Source organism: Oncorhynchus mykiss, chromosome 2 (genome assembly GCF_013265735.2).
Source record: "Oncorhynchus mykiss isolate Arlee chromosome 2, USDA_OmykA_1.1, whole genome shotgun sequence".
NCBI classification, from domain to species: Eukaryota; Metazoa; Chordata; class Actinopteri; order Salmoniformes; family Salmonidae; genus Oncorhynchus; species Oncorhynchus mykiss.
The window spans coordinates 10,762,257-10,782,545 of record NC_048566.1 but is presented as its reverse complement, the minus strand read 5'-3'; the positions used below and the strand labels follow the sequence as shown (position 1 = coordinate 10,782,545).

The window sequence follows — 20,289 nt, the reverse complement described above, 5'->3', positions numbered from 1 at the left end:
TATGAGGAGAAACACTGCTCTGTCCCCGGCTCCAACGGGCCGTCTCCTCTCTGTCCCCGGCTCCAACGGGCCGTCTCCTCTCTGTCCCCGGCTCCAACGGGCCGTCTCCTCTCTGTCCCCGGCTCCAACGGGCCGTCTCCTCTCTGTCCCCGGCTCCAACGGGCCGTCTCCTCTCTGTCCCCGGCTCCAACGGGCCGTCTCCTCTCTGTCCCCGGCTCCAAGGGGCCGTCTCCTCTCTGTCCCCGGCTCCAAGGGGCCGTCTCCTCTCTGTCCACGGCTCCAACGGGCCGTCTCCTCTCTGTCCCCGGCTCCAACGGGCCGTCTCCTCTCTGTCCCCGGCTCCAACGGGCCGTCTCCTCTCTGTCCCCGGCTCCAACGGGCCGTCTCCTCTCTGTCCCCGGCTCCAAGGGGCCGTCTCCTCTCTGTCCCCGGCTCCAAGGGGCCGTCTCCTCTCTGTCCACGGCTCCAACGGGCCGTCTCCTCTCTGTCCCCGGCTCCAACGGGCCGTCTCCTCTCTGTCCCCGGCTCCAACGGGCCGTCTCCTCTCTGTCCCCGGCTCCAACGGGCCGTCTCCTCTCTGTCCCCGGCTCCAACGGGCCGTCTCCTCTCTGTCCCCGGCTCCAACGGGCCGTCTCCTCTCTGTCCCCGGCTCCAACGGGCCGTCTCCTCTCTGTCCCCGGCTCCAACGGGCCGTCTCCTCTCTGTCCCCGGCTCCAACGGGCCGTCTCCTCTCTGTCCCCGGCTCCAACGGGCTGTCTCTATCTAGCCTCTACACCTCCACACCACTACAGTATAATGTGAGGGTTCTATCTAGCCTCTACACCTCCACACCACTACAGTATAATGTGAGGGTTCTATCTAGCCTATACACCTCCACACCACTACAGTATAATGTGAGGGTTCTATCTAGCCTCTACAGTATAGCGTGAGGGTTCTATCTAGCCTCTACAGTATAGTGTGGGGGTTCTATCTAGCCTATACAGTATAGTGTGAGGGTTCTATCTAGCCTCTACAGCATAATGTGAGGGTTCTATCTAGCCTCTACAGTATAGTGTGAGGGTTCTATCTAGCCTCTACAGTATAGTGTGAGGGTTCTATCTAGCCTCTACAGTATAGCGTGAGGGTTCTATCTAGCCTCTACAGTATAGCGTGAGGGTTCTATCTAGCCTCTACAGTATAGTGTGAGGGTTCTATCTAGCCTCTACAGTATAGCGTGAGGGTTCTATCTAGCCTCTACAGTATAGTGTGAGTGTTCTATCTAGCCTCTACAGCATAATGTGAGGGTTCTATCTAGCCTCTACACCTCCACACCACTACAGTATAATGTGAGTGTTCTATCTAGCCTCTACAGTATAGTGTGGGGGTTCTATCTAGCCTCTACAGTATAGTGTGAGGGTTCTATCTAGCCTCTACAGTATAGCGTGAGGGTTCTATCTAGCCTCTACAGTATAGTGTGAGGGTTCTATCTAGCCTCTACAGCATAATGTGAGGGTTCTATCTAGCCTCTACACCTCCACACCACTACAGTATAATGTGAGTGTTCTATCTAGCCTCTACAGTATAGTGTGGGGGTTCTATCTAGCCTCTACAGTATAGTGTGAGGGTTCTATCTAGCCTCTACAGTATAGCGTGAGGGTTCTATCTAGCCTCTACAGTATGTGAGGGTTCTATCTAGCCTCTACAGTATAGCGTGAGGGTTCTATCTAGCCTCTACAGTATAGTGTGGGGGTTCTATCTAGCCTCTACAGTATAGTGTGAGGGTTCTATCTAGCCTCTACAGCATAATGTGAGGGTTCTATCTAGCCTCTACAGTATAGTGTGAGGGTTCTATCTAGCCTCTACAGTATAGTGTGAGGGTTCTATCTAGCCTCTACAGTATAGCGTGAGGGTTCTATCTAGCCTCTACAGTATAGCGTGAGGGTTCTATCTAGCCTCTACTGTATAGTGTGAGGGTTCTATCTAGCCTCTACAGTATAGCGTGAGGGTTCTATCTAGCCTCTACAGTATAGTGTGAGGGTTCTATCTAGCCTCTACAGTATAGCGTGAGGGTTCTATCTAGCCTCTACAGTATAGTGTGAGGGTTCTATCTAGCCTCTACAGCATAATGTGAGGGTTCTATCTAGCCTCTACACCTCCACACCACTACAGTATAATGTGAGTGTTCTATCTAGCCTCTACAGTATAGTGTGAGGGTTCTATCTAGCCTCTACAGTATAGCGTGAGGGTTCTATCTAGCCTCTACAGTATAGTGTGAGGGTTCTATCTAGCCTCTACAGCATAATGTGAGGGTTCTATCTAGCCTCTACACCTCCACACCACTACAGTATAATGTGAGTGTTCTATCTAGCCTCTACAGTATAGTGTGGGGGTTCTATCTAGCCTCTACAGTATAGTGTGAGGGTTCTATCTAGCCTCTACAGTATAGTGTGAGTGTTCTATCTAGCCTCTACAGCATAATGTGAGGGTTCTATCTAGCCTCTACACCTCCACACCACTACAGTATAATGTGAGGGTTCTATCTAGCCTCTACACCTCCACACCACTACAGTATAGTGTGAGGGTTCTATCTAGCCTCTACAGTATAGTGTGAGGGTTCTATCTAGCCTCTACAGTATAGCGTGAGGGTTCTATCTAGCCTCTACAGTATAGCGTGAGGGTTCTATCTAGCCTCTACAGTATAGTGTGAGGGTTCTATCTAGCCTCTACAGTATAGCGTGAGGGTTCTATCTAGCCTCTACAGTATAGTGTGAGTGTTCTATCTAGCCTCTACAGCATAATGTGAGGGTTCTATCTAGCCTCTACACCTCCACACCACTACAGTATAATGTGAGTGTTCTATCTAGCCTCTACAGTATAGTGTGGGGGTTCTATCTAGCCTCTACAGTATAGTGTGAGGGTTCTATCTAGCCTCTACAGTATATTGTGAGGGTTCTATCTAGCCTCTACAGTATAGTGTGAGGGTTCTATCTAGCCTCTACAGCATAATGTGAGGGTTCTATCTAGCCTCTACACCTCCACACCACTACAGTATAATGTGAGTGTTCTATCTAGCCTCTACAGTATAGTGTGGGGGTTCTATCTAGCCTCTACAGTATAGTGTGAGGGTTCTATCTAGCCTCTACAGTATGTGAGGGTTCTATCTAGCCTCTACAGTATAGCGTGAGGGTTCTATCTAGCCTCTACAGTATAGTGTGAGGGTTCTATCTAGTCTCTACAGTATAGCGTGAGGGTTCTATCTAGCCTCTACAGTATAGTGTGAGGGTTCTATCTAGCCTCTACAGCATAATGTGAGGGTTCTATCTAGCCTCTACACCTCCACACCACTACAGTATAATGTGAGTGTTCTATCTAGCCTCTACAGTATAGTGTGAGGGTTCTATCTAGCCTCTACAGTATAGCGTGAGGGTTCTATCTAGCCTCTACAGTATAGTGTGAGGGTTCTATCTAGCCTCTACAGCATAATGTGAGGGTTCTATCTAGCCTCTACACCTCCACACCACTACAGTATAATGTGAGTGTTCTATCTAGCCTCTACAGTATAGTGTGGGGGTTCTATCTAGCCTCTACAGTATAGTGTGAGGGTTCTATCTAGCCTCTACAGTATAGTGTGAGGGTTCTATCTAGCCTCTACAGCATAATGTGAGGGTTCTATCTATCCTCTACACCTCCACACCACTACAGTATAGTGTGAGGGTTCTATCTAGCCTCTACAGCATAATGTGAGGGTTCTATCTAGCCTCTACACCTCCACACCACTACAGTATAATGTGAGTGTTCTATCTAGCCTCTACAGTATAGTGTGGGGGTTCTATCTAGCCTCTACAGTATAGTGTGGGGGTTCTATCTAGCCTCTACAGTATAGTGTGAGGGTTCTATCTAGCCTCTACAGTATAGCGTGAGGGTTCTATCTAGCCTCTACAGTATAGCGTGAGGGTTCTATCTAGCCTCTACAATATAGCGTGAGGGTTCTATCTAGCCTCTACAGTATAATGTGAGGGTTCTATCTAGCCTCTACAGTATAGCGTGAGGGTTCTATCTAGCCTCTACAGTATAATGTGAGGGTTCTATCTAGCCTCTACAGTATAATGTGAGGGTTCTATCTAGCCTCTACAGTATAGCGTGAGGGTTCTATCTAGCCTCTACAGTATAGCGTGAGGGTTCTATCTAGCCTCTACAGTATAATGTGAGGGTTCTATCTAGCCTCTACAGTATAGCGTGAGGGTTCTATCTAGCCTCTACAGTATAGCGTGAGGGTTCTATCTAGCCTCTACAGTATAGCGTGAGGGTTCTATCTAGCCTCTACAGTATAGCGTGAGGGTTCAGTGTAGTTGACAGCTATAATCCAGGACAGATGAGTCTGGCAGGGAAACATGAATAATAACTGAATGTAACCGCCTTGATTAGATCACTGCTGACTGCTGGTTCAGAGGTTTGCCCTCTCCCTCCATCTCTCCCTCCATCTCTCTCTGCTGCAGTAATTGTGGGGACTGGAGACACACACACACACACCCTCACACACACGCCCCCGGATGCACAGAAGAACAAGCACACACCTCTCTCTCTTTTCAGGGTGTTTATTTTAAGTCAAGGGATTAGTTTGATCAGACATGATCTCTTCAACTGTTCTACCCATTATCTCTCCCTTTTCTCTCTCTCTCCTTTCTCTCCCAACATTCAGTATCCAATATGCATTAACTTAATTCTCCTTTCGTAATGTATCTTCCTTCCTTCCTTCCTTCCGAGTTACACATCCATTAGATCATTGATTCAGTCTTGTTTTCTCTCTCTGAGCTTCGCTAATTCAAATCATTTGTCAGTGTCCTTCAAAAGAAGTCAACTTGAGGAAGAAACTGCTATTTTGTATTGGCCCACCGGCCCAGCCGCATGGCACCAGAGTGTCCTGAACGGTCCCAAGCCGGCCAACCCGACCCACTTCTGAGGGCTGGTTACCAGACCTGGGTTCAAGTACTATTTGAAATAATTTCAAATATTTTAGCTGTGCTTGATTGTCCTGGTGCCATGGACCAAATATAATAGTTTCTGAACTGGGAACCTGGTCTTTCTGCCTCTCCAGGCTCAAGCAAAAACAAAACGCATTTGAACACACAGGTCCGCTGGCTTGCTGTTTCCTGTTTGAAATGTAATCAATGAAGTAGGTGTCTGCCGGGCCCTAGGGTGTCTGCCGGGCCCCAGGGTGTCTGCCGGGCCCTAGGGTGTCTGCCGGGCCCCAGGGTGGCTGCTTGCCGGTGCAGCTTGTGTAATATGACCAACCCACTACATGTTAGTCATACTCATATTGTGGAGTCTTTACTCAATAAAGGAATTATGTTCTTCAATAGACAGAAAGAGAAAGCACTAACACCATCACAAGGACACCGTCGGTCAGAGAGCTAGAGACAGGGAGAGAGAGCTAGGGACGGGGGGGAGAGAGAGCAAGAGACGGGGGGAGAGAGAGCTAGAGACGGGGGGGAGAGAGCTAGAGACGGGGGGGAGAGAGCTAGAGACGGGGGGGGAGAGAGCTAGAGACGGGGGGGAGAGAGAGCTAGAGACGGGGGGGGAGAGAGCTAGAGACGGGGGGGAGAGAGAGCTAGAGACAGGGGGGAGAGAGAGCTAGAGACGGGGGGGAGAGAGAGCTAGAGACGGGGGGGAGAGAGAGCTAGAGACGGGGGGGAGAGAGAGCTAGAGACGGGGGGGAGAGAGAGCTAGAGACGGGGGGGAGAGAGAGCTAGAGACGGGGGGGAGAGAGAGCTAGAGACGGGGGGGAGAGAGAGCTAGAGACGGGGGGGAGAGAGAGCTAGAGACGGGGGGGAGAGAGAGCTAGAGACGGGGGGGAGAGAGAGCTAGAGACGGGGGGGAGAGAGAGCTAGAGACGGGGGGGAGAGAGAGCTAGAGACGGGGGGGAGAGAGAGCTAGAGACGGGGGGGAGAGAGAGCTAGAGACGGGGGGGAGAGAGAGCTAGAGACGGGGGGGAGAGAGAGCTAGAGACGGGGGGGAGAGAGAGCTAGAGACGGGGGGGAGAGAGAGCTAGAGACGGGGGGGAGAGAGAGCTAGAGACGGGGGGGAGAGAGAGCTAGAGACGGGGGGGAGAGAGAGCTAGAGACGGGGGGGAGAGAGAGCTAGAGACGGGGGGGAGAGAGAGCTAGAGACGGGGGGAGAGAGAGCTAGAGACGGGGGGAGAGAGAGCTAGAGACGGGGGGCAGAGAGAGCTAGAGACGGGGGGCAGAGAGAGCTAGAGACGGGGGGCAGAGAGCTAGAGACGGGGGGCAGAGAGAGCTAGAGACGGGGAGAGAGAGCTAGGGACGGGGAGAGAGAGCTAGAGAGACTGGCGGAGAGAGAGCTGGAGAGAGAGCTAGAGAGACTGGCGGAGAGAGAGCTGGAGAGACTGCCGGAGAGAGAGCTGGAGAGACTGGCGGAGAGAGAGCTGGAGAGAGAGCTAGAGAGACTGGCGGAGAGAGAGCTGGAGAGACTGCCGGAGAGAGAGCTGGAGAGACTGGCGGAGAGAGAGCTGGAGAGACTGGCGGAGAGAGAGCTGGAGAGACTGGCGGAGAGACTGGCGGAGAGAGAGCTGGAGAGACTGGCGGAGAGAGAGCTGGAGAGACTGGCGGAGAGAGAGCTGGAGAGACTGGGGTGGAGAGAGAGCTAGAGAGCCAGGGGGAGCTGCTGTTCTGCAGCATCCACATGTCTGTAGCACGGTGATAAATGTGTGTCCTGCTGGAAGTAAAGGAACAGGGAGTTGTTGGTGAGGCGAGGGTTAATTTCCCCCCACTCCGTTTCTAATGGACTCAGTGGCTCCTCTCACCTGTTCTCCTCTGTTCCACCTGGTTCCTCTGATTGGCTGTAATTAATCTTAGTTAAGCAAGGCTCTGTGGAGAGCTGCCACCCTGTCTGCTGCAGGGGTGCTGAGACACACACACACACGCACACAGATACGGAAACACACACACACACAAACACACACACACACACACACACACACAGATACGGAAACGCACACACTGATCACACACACAGATACGGAAACGCACACACTGTTGACCAGGACCTATAGGAAAACCCACAAGGGTCTGACTCAACACTACTGTTGACCAGGATCTCTAGGAAAACCCACAGGGGTCTGACTCAACACTACTGTTGACCAGGACCTATAGGAAAACCCACAGGGGTCTGACTCATCTACTGTTGACCAGGACCTATAGGAAAACCCACAGGGGTCTGACTCAACACTACTGTTGACCAGGACCTATAGGAAAACCCACAGGGGTCTGACTCAACACTACTGTTGACCAGGACCACTACTGTTGACCAGGACCTATAGGAAAACCCACAGGGGTCTGACTCAACACTACTGTTGACCAGGACCTATAGGAAAACCCACAGGGGTCTGACTCAACACTACTGTTGACCAGGACCTATAGGAAAACCCACAGGGGTCTGACTCAACACTACTGTTGACCAGGACCACTACTGTTGACCAGGACCTATAGGAAAACCCACAGGGGTCTGACTCAACACTACTGTTGACCTTGACCTATAGGAAAACCCACAGGGGTCTGACTCAACTACTGTTGACCAGGACCTATAGGAAAACCCACAGGGGTCTGACTCAACACTACTGTTGACCAGGACCTATAGGAAAACCCACAGGGGTCTGACTCAACACTACTGTTGACCAGGACCTCTAGGAAAACCCACAGGGGTCTGACTCAAAGCGAGTGCCCGGTCTATGGAATACCTCTATGTGACCATAGAGGGACTGACAACATTTAGTATGAATAATACCTAAAGCAGTGGGCCAGGGCGTCAGTCAGTCACAGCCCTGGTCACAGCCCTGGTCACAGCCCTGGTCACAGCCCTGGTCACAGCCCTGGTCACAGCCCTGGTCTCAGCCTCCGGTCTCAGCCTCCGGTCTCAGCCTCCGGTCTCAGCCCCCGGTCTCAGCCCCCGGTCTCAGCCCCCGGTCTCATCCCCCCGGTCTCAGCCCCCGGTCTCAGCCCCGGTCTCAGCCCCCGGTCTCAGCCCCGGTCTCAGCCCCTGGTCACAGCAGCAGGTTCCTGGTTAGAAAGAGGTGGTTTGAGAATCAGACTTCCTGTTGTCATGGTGTGTAGTGATGATGATGATGATGATGAATATATCTTTGTTTATACACTGCTGCTACTCGTTATTTATTACATAGTCCCCTGTACCCCCTGTACCCCCGCACATTGACTCTGTACCGGTACCCCCTGTATATAGCCTCCACATTGACTCTGTACCGGTACCCCCTGTATATAGTCTCCACATTGACTCTGTACCGGTACCCCCTGTATATAGCCTCCACATTGACTCTGTACCGGTACCCCCTGTATATAGCCTCCACATTGACTCTGTACTGGTACCCCCTGTATATAGCCTCCACATTGACTCTGTACCGGTACCCCCTGTATATAGCCTCCACATTGACTCTGTACCGGTACCCCCTGTATATAGCCTCCACATTGACTCTGTACTGGTACCCCCTGTATATAGCCTCCACATTGACTCTGTACCGGTACCCCCTGTATATAGCCTCCACATTGACTCTGTACCGGTACCCCCTGTATATAGCCTCCACATTGACTCTGTACCGGTACCCCGTGTATATAGCCTCCACATTGACTCTGTACCAGTACCCCCTGTATATAGCCTCCACATTGACTCTGTACCGTAATACCCTGTATATAGCCTCCACATTGACTCTGTACAGTAACCCCCTGTATATAGCCTCCACATTGACTATGTACCGGTACCCCCTGTATATAGCCTCCACATTGACTCTGTACCGGTACCCCCTGTATATAGCCTCCACATTGACTCTGTACCGGTACCCCCTGTATATAGCCTCCACATTGACTCTGTACAGTAACCCCCTGTATATAGCCTCCACATTGACTCTGTACCGGTACCCCCTGTATATAGCCTCCACATTGACTCTGTACCGGTACCCCCTGTATATAGCCTCCACATTGACTCTGTACAGTAACCCCCTGTATATAGCCTCCACATTGACTCTGTACTGGTACCCCCTGTATATAGTCTCCACATTGACTCTGTACCGGTACCCTTCTGTATATAGCCTCCACATTGACTCTGTACCGTAACACCCTGTATATAGTCTCCACATTGACTCTGTACCGGTACCCCCTGTATATAGTCTCCACATTGACTCTGTACCGGTACCCCCTGTATATAGCCTCCACATTGACTCTGTACCGTAATACCCTGTATATAGCCTCCACATTGACTCTGTACCAGTACCCCCTGTATATAGCCTCCACATTGACTCTGTACCGGTACCCCCTGTATATAGCCTCCACATTGACTCTATACCGTAACACCCTGTATATAGCCTCCACATTGACTCTGTACCGTAACACCCTGTATATAGTCTCCACATTGACTCGGTACCACTACCCCCTGTATATAGCGTACACATTGACTCTGTACCGTAACACCCTGTATATAGTCTCCACATTGACTCTGTACCGTAACACCCTGTATATAGCCTCCACATTGACTCTGTACCGTAACACCCTGTATATAGCCTCCACATTGACTCTGTACCAGTACCCCCTGTATATAGCCTCCACATTGACTCGGTACCAGTACCCCCTGTATATAGCCTCCACATTGACTCGGTACCAGTACCCCCTGTATATAGCCTCCACATTGACTCTGTACCAGTACCCCCTGTATATAGCCTCCACATTGACTCGGTACCAGTACCCCCTGTATATAGCCTCCACATTGACTCGGTACCAGTACCCCCTGTATATAGCCTCCACATTGACTCTGTACTGGTACCCCCTGTATATAAACTCCACATTGACTCTGTACCAGTACCCCCTGTATATAGCCTCCACATTGACTCTGTACCGTAATACCCTGTATATAGCCTCCACATTGACTCTGTACCGGTACCCCTGTATATAGCCTCCACATTGACTCTGTACCGGAACACCCTGTATATAGCCTCCACATTGACTCTGTACCAGTACCCCCTGTATATAGCCTCCACATTGACTCTGTACCGGTACCCCCTGTATATAGCCTCCACATTGACTCTGTACCAGTACCCCCTGTATATAGCCTCCACATTGACTCTGTACCGGTACCCCCTGTATATAGTCTCCACATTGACTCTGTACCGGTACCCCCCTGTATATAGCCTCCACATTGACTCTGTACCGGTACCCCCTGTATATAGCCTCCACATTGACTCTGTACCAGTACCCCCTGTATATAGCCTCCACATTGACTCTGTACCGGTACCCCCTGTATATAGCCTCCACATTGACTCTGTACCAGTACCCCCTGTATATAGCCTCCACATTGACTCGGTACCAGTACCCCCTGTATATAGCCTCCACATTGACTCGGTACCAGTACCCCCTGTATATAGCCTCCACATTGACTCGGTACCAGTACCCCCTGTATATAGCCTCCACATTGACTCGGTACCAGTACCCCCCTGTATATAGCCTCCACATTGACTCGGTACCAGTACCCCCTGTATATAGCCTCCACATTGACTCGGTACCAGTACCCCCTGTATATAGCCTCCACATTGACTCTGTACCAGTACCCCCTGTATATAGCCTCCACATTGACTCGGTACCAGTACCCCCTGTATATAGCCTCCACATTGACTCGGTACCAGTACCCCCTGTATATAGCCTCCACATTGACTCGGTACCAGTACCCCCTGTATATAGTCTCCACATTGACTCTGTACAGGTACCCCCTGTATATAGCCTCCACATTGACTCTGTACCAGTACCCCCTGTATATAGCCTCCACATTGACTCTGTACCGTAATACCCTGTATATAGCCTCCACATTGACTCTGTACCAGTACCCCCTGTATATAGTCTCGTTATTGTTATGTACATATAGTGTTAGTTTTTGTTTTAGAGTAAAAAAAACGTTTAGTTTATTTTGTAAATATTTAACTCTATTTCTTGAACTGCGTTGTTGGATAATAAGGGCTTGTAAGTCAACGTTTCACGGTACCACCTGTCGCATGTGACAAAAAACAATTTAGATTTGGTTTGAGAATGTAGCTGTGCTGTTGTCAATAGTCTATGGAGAGAGATGCGCATCTAGAAGTTTGGACCATTTTATAAGGAAATGCGTAATGATGTAAATACTTCTCTCTCTCTCTCTCTCTGCTCGTCTTTAGACTCCGGTAAGTCGTCTGTCGAAACCACCTCTCCTTTTGAATCTTTTCACTTGAATGAGAATCACATAGCGTGTAACTACCTCCTCCCAGGCTTCATTATAGAGCACAGGCTTTTTAAAGGAGCCATTACCCATAGTCCTCTCTGCTCTCCCATGGAATGTTATTGAAGACACTTCCATCATCACTCCCACTTAAACCTCATCTCTCTCCGTGGTGGGGAGGGGGGGGGGGGGCGGTGAGGATCTGAACAGACCAGTCACCTGCTCCATATGTACGGTACGATGAGGATCTGAACAGACCATTCACCTGCTCCATATGTACGGTACGATGAGGATCTGAACAGACCATTCACCACCTCCATATGTACGGTACGATGAGGATCTGAACAGACCATTCACCTGCTCCATATGTACGGTACGATGAGGATCTGAACAGACCATTCACCACCTCCATATGTACGGTACGATGAGGATCTGAACAGACCATTCACCTGCTCCATATGTACGGTACGATGAGGATCTGAACAGACCATTCACCACCTCCATATGTACGGTACGATGAGGATCTGAACAGACCAGTCACCTGCTCCATATGTACGGTACGATGAGGATCTGAACAGACCATTCACCACCTCCATATTTACGGTACGATGAGGATCTGAACAGACCATTCACCTCCTCCATATGTACGGTACGATGAGGATCTGAACAGACCAGTCACCTGCTCCATATGTACGGTACGATGAGGATCTGAACAGACCATTCACCACCTCCATATGTACGGTACGATGAGGATCTGAACAGACCATTCACCACCTCCATATGTACGGTACGATGAGGATCTGAACAGACCATTCACCTGCTCCATATGTACGGTACGATGAGGATCTGAACAGACCATTCACCTGCTCCATATGTACGGTACGATGAGGATCTGAACAGACCATTCACCTGCTCCATATGTACGGTACGATGAGGATCTGAACAGACCATTCACCTGCTCCATATGTACGGTACGATGAGGATCTGAACAGACCAGTCACCTGCTCCATATGTACGGTACGATGAGGATCTGAACAGACCATTCACCTGCTCCATATGTACGGTACGATGAGGATCTGAACAGACCATTCACCACCTCCATATGTACGGTCCGATGAGGATCTGAACAGACCAGTCACCTGCTCCATATGTACGGTACGATGAGGATCTGAACAGACCATTCACCACCTCCATATGTACGGTACGATGAGGATCTGAACAGACCATTCACCTGCTCCATATGTACGGTACGATGAGGATCTGAACAGACCATTCACCACCTCCATATGTACGGTACGATGAGGATCTGAACAGACCAGTCACCTGCTCCATATGTACGGTACGATGAGGATCTGAACAGACCATTCACCACCTCCATATGTACGGTACGATGAGGATCTGAACAGACCATTCACCACCTCCATATGTACGGTACGATGAGGATCTGAACAGACCATTCACCTGCTCCATATGTACGGTACGATGAGGATCTGAACAGACCAGTCACCTGCTCCATATGTACGGTACGATGAGGATCTGAACAGACCATTCACCTGCTCCATATGTACGGTACGATGAGGATCTGAACAGACCAGTCACCTCCTCCATATGTACGGTACGATGAGGATCTGAACAGACCAGTCACCTCCTCCATATGTACGGTACGATGAGGATCTGAACAGACCATTCACCACCTCCATATGTACGGTACGATGAGGATCTGAACAGACCATTCACCTGCTCCATATGTACGGTACGATGAGGATCTGAACAGACCATTCACCTCCTCCGTATGTACGGTACGATGAGGATCTGAACAGACCATTCACCTCCTCCGTATGTACGGTACGATGAGGATCTGAACAGACCATTCACCTGCTCCATATGTACGGTACGATGAGGATCTGAACAGACCAGTCACCTGCTCCATATGTACGGTACGATGAGGATCTGAACAGACCAGTCACCTGCTCCATACGTACGGTACGATGAGGATCTGAACAGACCAGTCACCTGCTCCATATGTACGGTACGATGAGGATCTGAACAGACCAGTCACCTGCTCCATATGTACGGTACGATGAGGATCTGAACAGACCAGTCACCTGCTCCATATGTACGGGTACGATGAGGATCTGAACAGACCAGTCACCTGCTCCATATGTACGGTACGATGAGGATCTGAACAGACCAGTCACCTGCTCCATATGTACGGTACGATTAGGATCTGAACAGACCATTCACCTGCTCCATATGTACGGTACGATGAGGATCTGAACAGACCAGTCACCTGCTCCATATGTACGGTACGATGAGGATCTGAACAGACCATTCACCTGCTCCATATGTACGGTACGATGAGGATCTGAACAGACCAGTCACCTGCTCCATAAGTACGGTACGATGAGGATCTGAACAGACCATTCACCTCCTCCATATGTACGGTACGATGAGGATCTGAACAGACCATTCACCTCCTCCGTATGTACGGTACGATGAGGATCTGAACAGACCAGTCACCTGCTCCATATGTACGGTACGATGAGGATCTGAACAGACCATTCACCTGCTCCATATGTACGGTACGATGAGGATCTGAACAGACCATTCACCTGCTCCATATGTACGGTACGATGAGGATCTGAACAGACCATTCACCTCCTCCGTATGTACGGTACGATGAGGATCTGAACAGACCATTCACCTGCTCCATATGTACTATGAGGATCTGAACAGACCATTCACCTCCTCCGTATGTACGGTACGATGAGGATCTGAACAGACCATTCACCTGCTCCATATGTACGGTACGATGAGTATCTGAACAGACCAGTCACCTGCTCCATACGTACGGTACGATGAGGATCTGAACAGACCATTCACCTGCTCCATATGTACGGTACGATGAGGATCTGAACAGACCATTCACCTGCTCCATATGTACGGTACGATGAGGATCCGAACAGACCATTCACCTCCTCCATATGTGCGGTACGGTGAGGATCTGAACAGACCATTCACCTGCTCCATACGTACGGTACGATGAGGATCTGAACAGACCAGTCACCTGCTCCATATGTACGGTACGATGAGGATCTGAACAGACCAGTCACCTGCTCCATATGTACGGTACGATGAGTATCTGAACAGACCAGTCACCTGCTCCATACGTACGGGTACGATGAGGATCTGAACAGACCAGTCACCTGCTCCATATGTACGGTACGATGAGGATCTGAACAGACCATTCACCTGCTCCATATGTACGGTACGATGAGGATCTGAACAGACCATTCACCACCTCCATATGTACGGTACGATGAGTATCTGAACAGACCATTCACCTGCTCCATATGTATGATGAGGATCTGAACAGACCAGTCACCTGCTCCATATGTACGATACGATGAGGATCTGAACAGACCATTCACCTGCTCCATATGTACGGTACGATGAGGATCTGAACAGACCAGTCACCTGCTCCATATGTACGATGAGGATCTGAACAGACCAGTCACCTGCTCCATATGTACGGTACGATGAGTATCTGAACAGACCATTCACCTGCTCCATATGTACGGTACGATGAGGATCTGAACAGACCATTCACCTCCTCCATATGTACGGTACGATGAGGATCTGAACAGACCAGTCACCTGCTCCATATGTACGGTACGATGAGGATCTGAACAGACAGACAGTCTTAACAATTAGTTGTGGTTTTGAAAATATCCCCCTTAGATCACATGATCAAGGTGTCTCATTCATATGCATGGTAGGAACCGTAGGGACATAGAAGGGTGGGGGGGTGTAGGAGGCCCTTGCTTTTGGGCCCTTGCAGACAGACACACAACACAATCACCAAAGCAAATGGGATATCAACAGCGAACTCATTCCCCATCTCCCCCCCCATCTCCCCCGACTGACTGATTGATAGCAGAACCAACTGGTCTAAAGAAATGACTGAAGAATTGTTGTTATGCGCCCCAAATGGCAGACTATTCCCTCCCTCTCTTTTTTATAGGGGTACTACTTTTGTTTAAAACTAGTGCGCTATATAGGGTTCCATAGGGCCCTGGTCTATAGTAGTGCACTATATAGGGAATAGTGCTCTGGTCTAAAGTAGTGCACTATATAGGGAATAGGGCCCTGGTCTATAGTTGTGCACTATATAGGGAATAGTGCTCTGGTCTAAAGTAGTGCACTATATAGGGAATAGGGCCCTGGTCTATAGTTGTGCACTATATAGGGAATAGTGCTCTGGTCTAAAGTAGTGCACTATATAGGGAATAGGGCCCTGGTCTAAAGTAGTGCTCTATATAGGGAATAGGGCCCTGGTCTAAGTAGTGCACTACGTAGGGAATAGGGCCCTGGTCTAAAGTAGTGTTCTATATAGGGAATAGGGCCCTGGTCTATAGTAGTGCTCTATATAGGGAATAGGGCCCTGGTCTAAAGTAGTGCACTATGTAGGGAATAGGGCCCGGGTCTAAAGTGGTGCACTATATAGGGAATAGGGCCCTGGTCTAAAGTAGTGCACTATATAGGGAATAGGGCCCTGATCTATAGTAGTGCTCTATATAGGGAATAGGGCCCTGGTCTAAAGTAGTGCACTATATAGGGAATAGGGCCCTGGTCTAAAGTAGTGCACTATATAGGGAATAGGGCTCTGGTCTAAAGTAGTGCACTATATAGGGAATAGGGTGTTGTTTTGGGGACGTGTGCTAGGAGAGGAGAGGTGAATGTGGCTGGGTCACATTGTCTCCGTGATTTATATAATAGAATTGGCTTTTCTCTGGGATAAGGAAGCTTCTAGACCACAGTATTATCTCTCTGGTTGGATTGGTGTGTGTATGTGTGTGTGTGTGTTGTGGTTCAGAGATGTGCAGTACGAGGATCATTTCAAGCCGGGAAACAGACAGCACCTGGAAACCGACCGGACTCTGAGCTTCAGCTAGAGTGACGGTCCTTGACCTGCACCCTATTCCCTATATAGTACACTACTGTTAACACTAGCCCCGTGGACGGAATAGGGGACGATTTGGAACGTGTCTCGTACACTACTGTTAACACTAGCCCTGTGGACGGAATAGGGGACGAGTCTCGTACACTACTGTTAACACTAGCCCTGTGGGCTGAATAGGGGACGACTTGGAACGTGTCTCGTACACTACTGTTAACACTAACCCTGTGGACGGAATAGGGGACGATTTGGAACGTGTCTCGTACACTACTGTTAACACTAGCCCTGTGGACGGAATAGGGGACGATTTGGAACGTGTCTCGTACACTACTGTTAACACTAGCCCTGTGGACGGAATAGGGGACGATTTGGAACGTCTCTCGTACACTACTGTTAACACTAACCCTGTGGACGGAATAGGGGACGATTTGGAACGTGTCTCGTACACTACTGTTAACACTAGCCCTGTGGACGGAATAGGGGACGATTTGGAACGTGTCTCGTACACTACTGTTAACACTAGCCCTGTGGACGGAATAGGGGACGATTTGGAACGTCTCTCGTACACTACTGTTAACACTAGCCCCGTGGACGGAATAGGGGACGATTTGGAACGTCTCTCGTACACTACTGTTAACACTAGCCCCGTGGACGGAATAGGGGACGATTTGGAACGTGTCTCGTACACTACTGTTAACACTAGCCCTGTGGACGGAATAGGGGACGATTTGGAACGTGTCTCGTACACTACTGTTAACACTAGCCCTGTGGACGGAATAGGGGACGATTTGGAACGTCTCTCGTACACTACTGTTAACACTAGCCCCGTGGACGGAATAGGGGACGATTTGGAACGTCTCTCGTACACTACTGTTAACACTAGCCCCGTGGACGGAATAGGGGACGATTTGGAACGTGTCTCGTACACTACTGTTAACACTAGCCCTGTGGACGGAATAGGGGACGATTTGGAACGTGTCTCGTACACTACTGTTAACACTAGCCCTGTGGACGGAATAGGGGACGAGTCTTGTACACTACTGTTAACACTAGCCCTGTGGATGGAATAGGGGACGATTTGGGACGTGTGTCTCGTTGATATTTGACTCACTTCATACATGGATTTTTCTCTCACCGATTCTCTTCCACTTGTTTCGTTCTCGTGTGTTCATCAGAAATACCAGTCGTTGTGACCTACTTACCAAACGTGAGAGAAATCTACATTAAGATGCATTGGAGAGGACAGCGATAGTTAGTTTAGAAACATGTTTATTTGTTCTGAAAGGGTGTTTGAGTCCAGAAGTACGAGTCTGCCTCATGAACAATGTTTATAAAAGACTGTAGACTGTGTTCCACTAGTGTACACAACCTGATGTTAGTGTACACAGCCTGATGTTAGCGTACACAGCCTGATGTTAGTGTACACAACCTGATGTTAGGGTACACAACCTGATGTTAGTGTACACAGCCTGATGTTAGTGTACACAGCCTGATGTTAGTGTACACAGCCTGATGTTAGTGTACACAGCCTGATGTTAGTGTACACAGCCTGATGTTAGGGTACACAACCTGATGTTAGGGTACGCAACCTGATGTTAGGGTACACAACCTGATGTTAGGGTACACAGCCTGATGTTAGTGTACACAGCCTGATGTTAGTGTACACAGCCTGATGTTAGTGTACACAGCCTGATGTTAGGGTACACAGCCTGATGTTAGTGTACACAACCTGTTAGTGTACGCAACCTGATGTTAGGGTACACAACCTGATGTTAGGGTACACAACCTGATGTTAGTGTACACAACCTGATGTTAGTGTACACAACCTGATGTTAGTGTACACAACCTGATGTTAGTGTACACAACCTGATGTTAGTGTACGCAGCCTGATGTTAGGGTACGCAGCCTGATGTTAGGGTACGCAGCCTGATGTTAGGGTACACAGCCTGATGTTAGGGTACACAGCCTGATGTTAGGGTACACAGCCTGATGTTAGTGTACACAGTCTGATGTTAGGGTACACAGCCTGATGTTAGGGTACACAGCCTGATGTTAGGGTACACAGCCTGATGTTAGGGTACACAGCCTGATGTTAGGGTACACAGCCTGATGTTAGGGTACACAGCCTGATGTTAGGGTACACAGCCTGATGTTAGGGTACACAGCCTGATGTTAGGGTACACAGCCTGATGTTAGGGTACACAGCCTGATGTTAGGGTACACAGCCTGATGTTAGGGTACACAGCCTGATGTTAGGGTACACAGCCTGATGTTAGTGTGCACAGCCTGATGTTAGTGTGCACAGCCTGATGTTAGTGTGCACAGCCTGATGTTAGTGTGCACAGCCTGATGTTAGTGTGCACAGCCTGATGTTAGTGTGCACAGCCTGATGTTAGTGTGCACAGCCTGATGTTAGTGTGCACAGCCTGATGTTAGTGTGCACAGCCTGATGTTAGTGTACACAACCTGATGTTAGTGTACACAACCTGATGTTAAGGTACACAGCCTGATGTTAGGGTACACAGCCTGATGTTAGGGTACACAGCCTGATGTTAGTGTACACAGCCTGATGCCCCCGGTACGAATTCTGAATTCTGCATTAACGCGACCCCTTAGTTTAACTTGCTAGTCTTCTGAATTCTGCATTAACGCGACCCCTTAGTTTAACTTGCTAGTCTTCTGAATTCTGCATTAACGCGACCCCTTAGTTTAACTTGCTAGTCTTTTAAGTATCAATGACGGGGAAACACACAGTGCATTCAGATCTCTTTACTTTTTTCAACATTTTGTTACGTTACAGCCTTATTCTAAAATGAGTTTAATAAAATAAAATCCTCATCAATCTACACACAATACCCCATAATGACATCACAATACCCCATAATGACATCACAATACCCCATAATGAGAGGTGGGGCTGGTATGGGATAGATGTTCTGAGTGGGGGGGGGGGGGGACTGGTTGGGGATAGATGTTCTGAGGAGGTGGGTGGGGGGGGGACTGGTTGAGGGATGGATGTTCTGAGTGGGGGGGGGGGGGGGACTGGTTGAGGGATGGATGTTTTGAGGGGGGGGACTGGTTGAGGGATGGATGTTCTGAGGGGGGGGACTGGTTGGGGGATGTTCTGAGGAGGGGGGGACTGGTTGGGGGATGTTCTGAGGAGGGGGGGACTGGTTGGGGGATGTTCTGAGGAGGGGGGGACTGGTTGGGGGATGTTCTGAGGAGGGGGGGACTGGTTGGGGGTCCAGAATGAGTGTTTGGGGTTAAGTAGGGGGGTTGGAGGCCACAGCTGGCCAATGAGACACGGATTAATCAATTTCTCTCCATCTCTCTCTCTCTCTCTGTTACTTAATAGCCAGACTGGTGTGTGTCTGACTCTGACTGCGGCCTGTGATTGACTGGGATGGTACACACACACACAAACAGTCACACTCGGAGTGATGTGTAAATGTGCTGTCTGTCCTCGTTAACCTCCCGGTGCTGTCTGTCTCCGGTCTTCCTCTACTCTATTCTGTCTGTCAGTGGGAGGCCAGGGGAGGAATATGGCTGATTCCCCAGCAGAGAGGGAGATGGTTGATTCCCCAGCAGAGAGGGAGATGGTTGATTCAGTCTGCTGTCATGTATTTATAACCTACCTGATGAATGGAAAAAGTAAAAGTCTCCTCCTCCCTCTGCCTGTCCTTTCTCCTCCTTCCTTCCCTCTCTCTCTCCACCTCTCCTTCTCTCCCCCACCCTCTCTCCTCCCCCTCTCTCCTCCCCCTCTCCACCCTCTCCTTCTCCCCCTCTCCACCTCTCCTTCTCCCCCTCTCCATCTCTCCTTCTCCACCTCTCCTTCTCCCCCCAACCCTCTCTCCTCCCCCTCCCCCACCCTCTCTCCTCCACCCTCCCTCTCTCCTCCCCCTCTCCCCCTCTAGTCCAGTATCAGATGGAGATGATGCGGTCTCTTCGTCATGTCAACATTGACCATCTTCATGTGGGCTGGTACCAGTCAACCTATTATGGATCATTTGTCAGCCGGGCCCTGCTGGACTCTCAGTTCAGTTACCAGCACGCCATCGAGGAGTCTGTCGTTCTCATCTACGGTAAGTCAT

General features: G+C 49.8%; 1 protein-coding gene across 1 annotated transcript in view; it reads left to right on the top strand.

The window, feature by feature from the left end:
• Window positions 1-20,289, top strand: part of eif3h (eukaryotic translation initiation factor 3 subunit H) — a gene marked incomplete at its 3' end in the record, with an annotated part of 71,490 nt that overhangs the window by 25,688 nt on the left and 25,513 nt on the right. Inside the window, 1 exon segment of the mRNA NM_001165087.1 lies at window positions 20,113-20,280. Within this exon segment, the coding sequence (NP_001158559.1) occupies window positions 20,113-20,280 (168 nt within the window).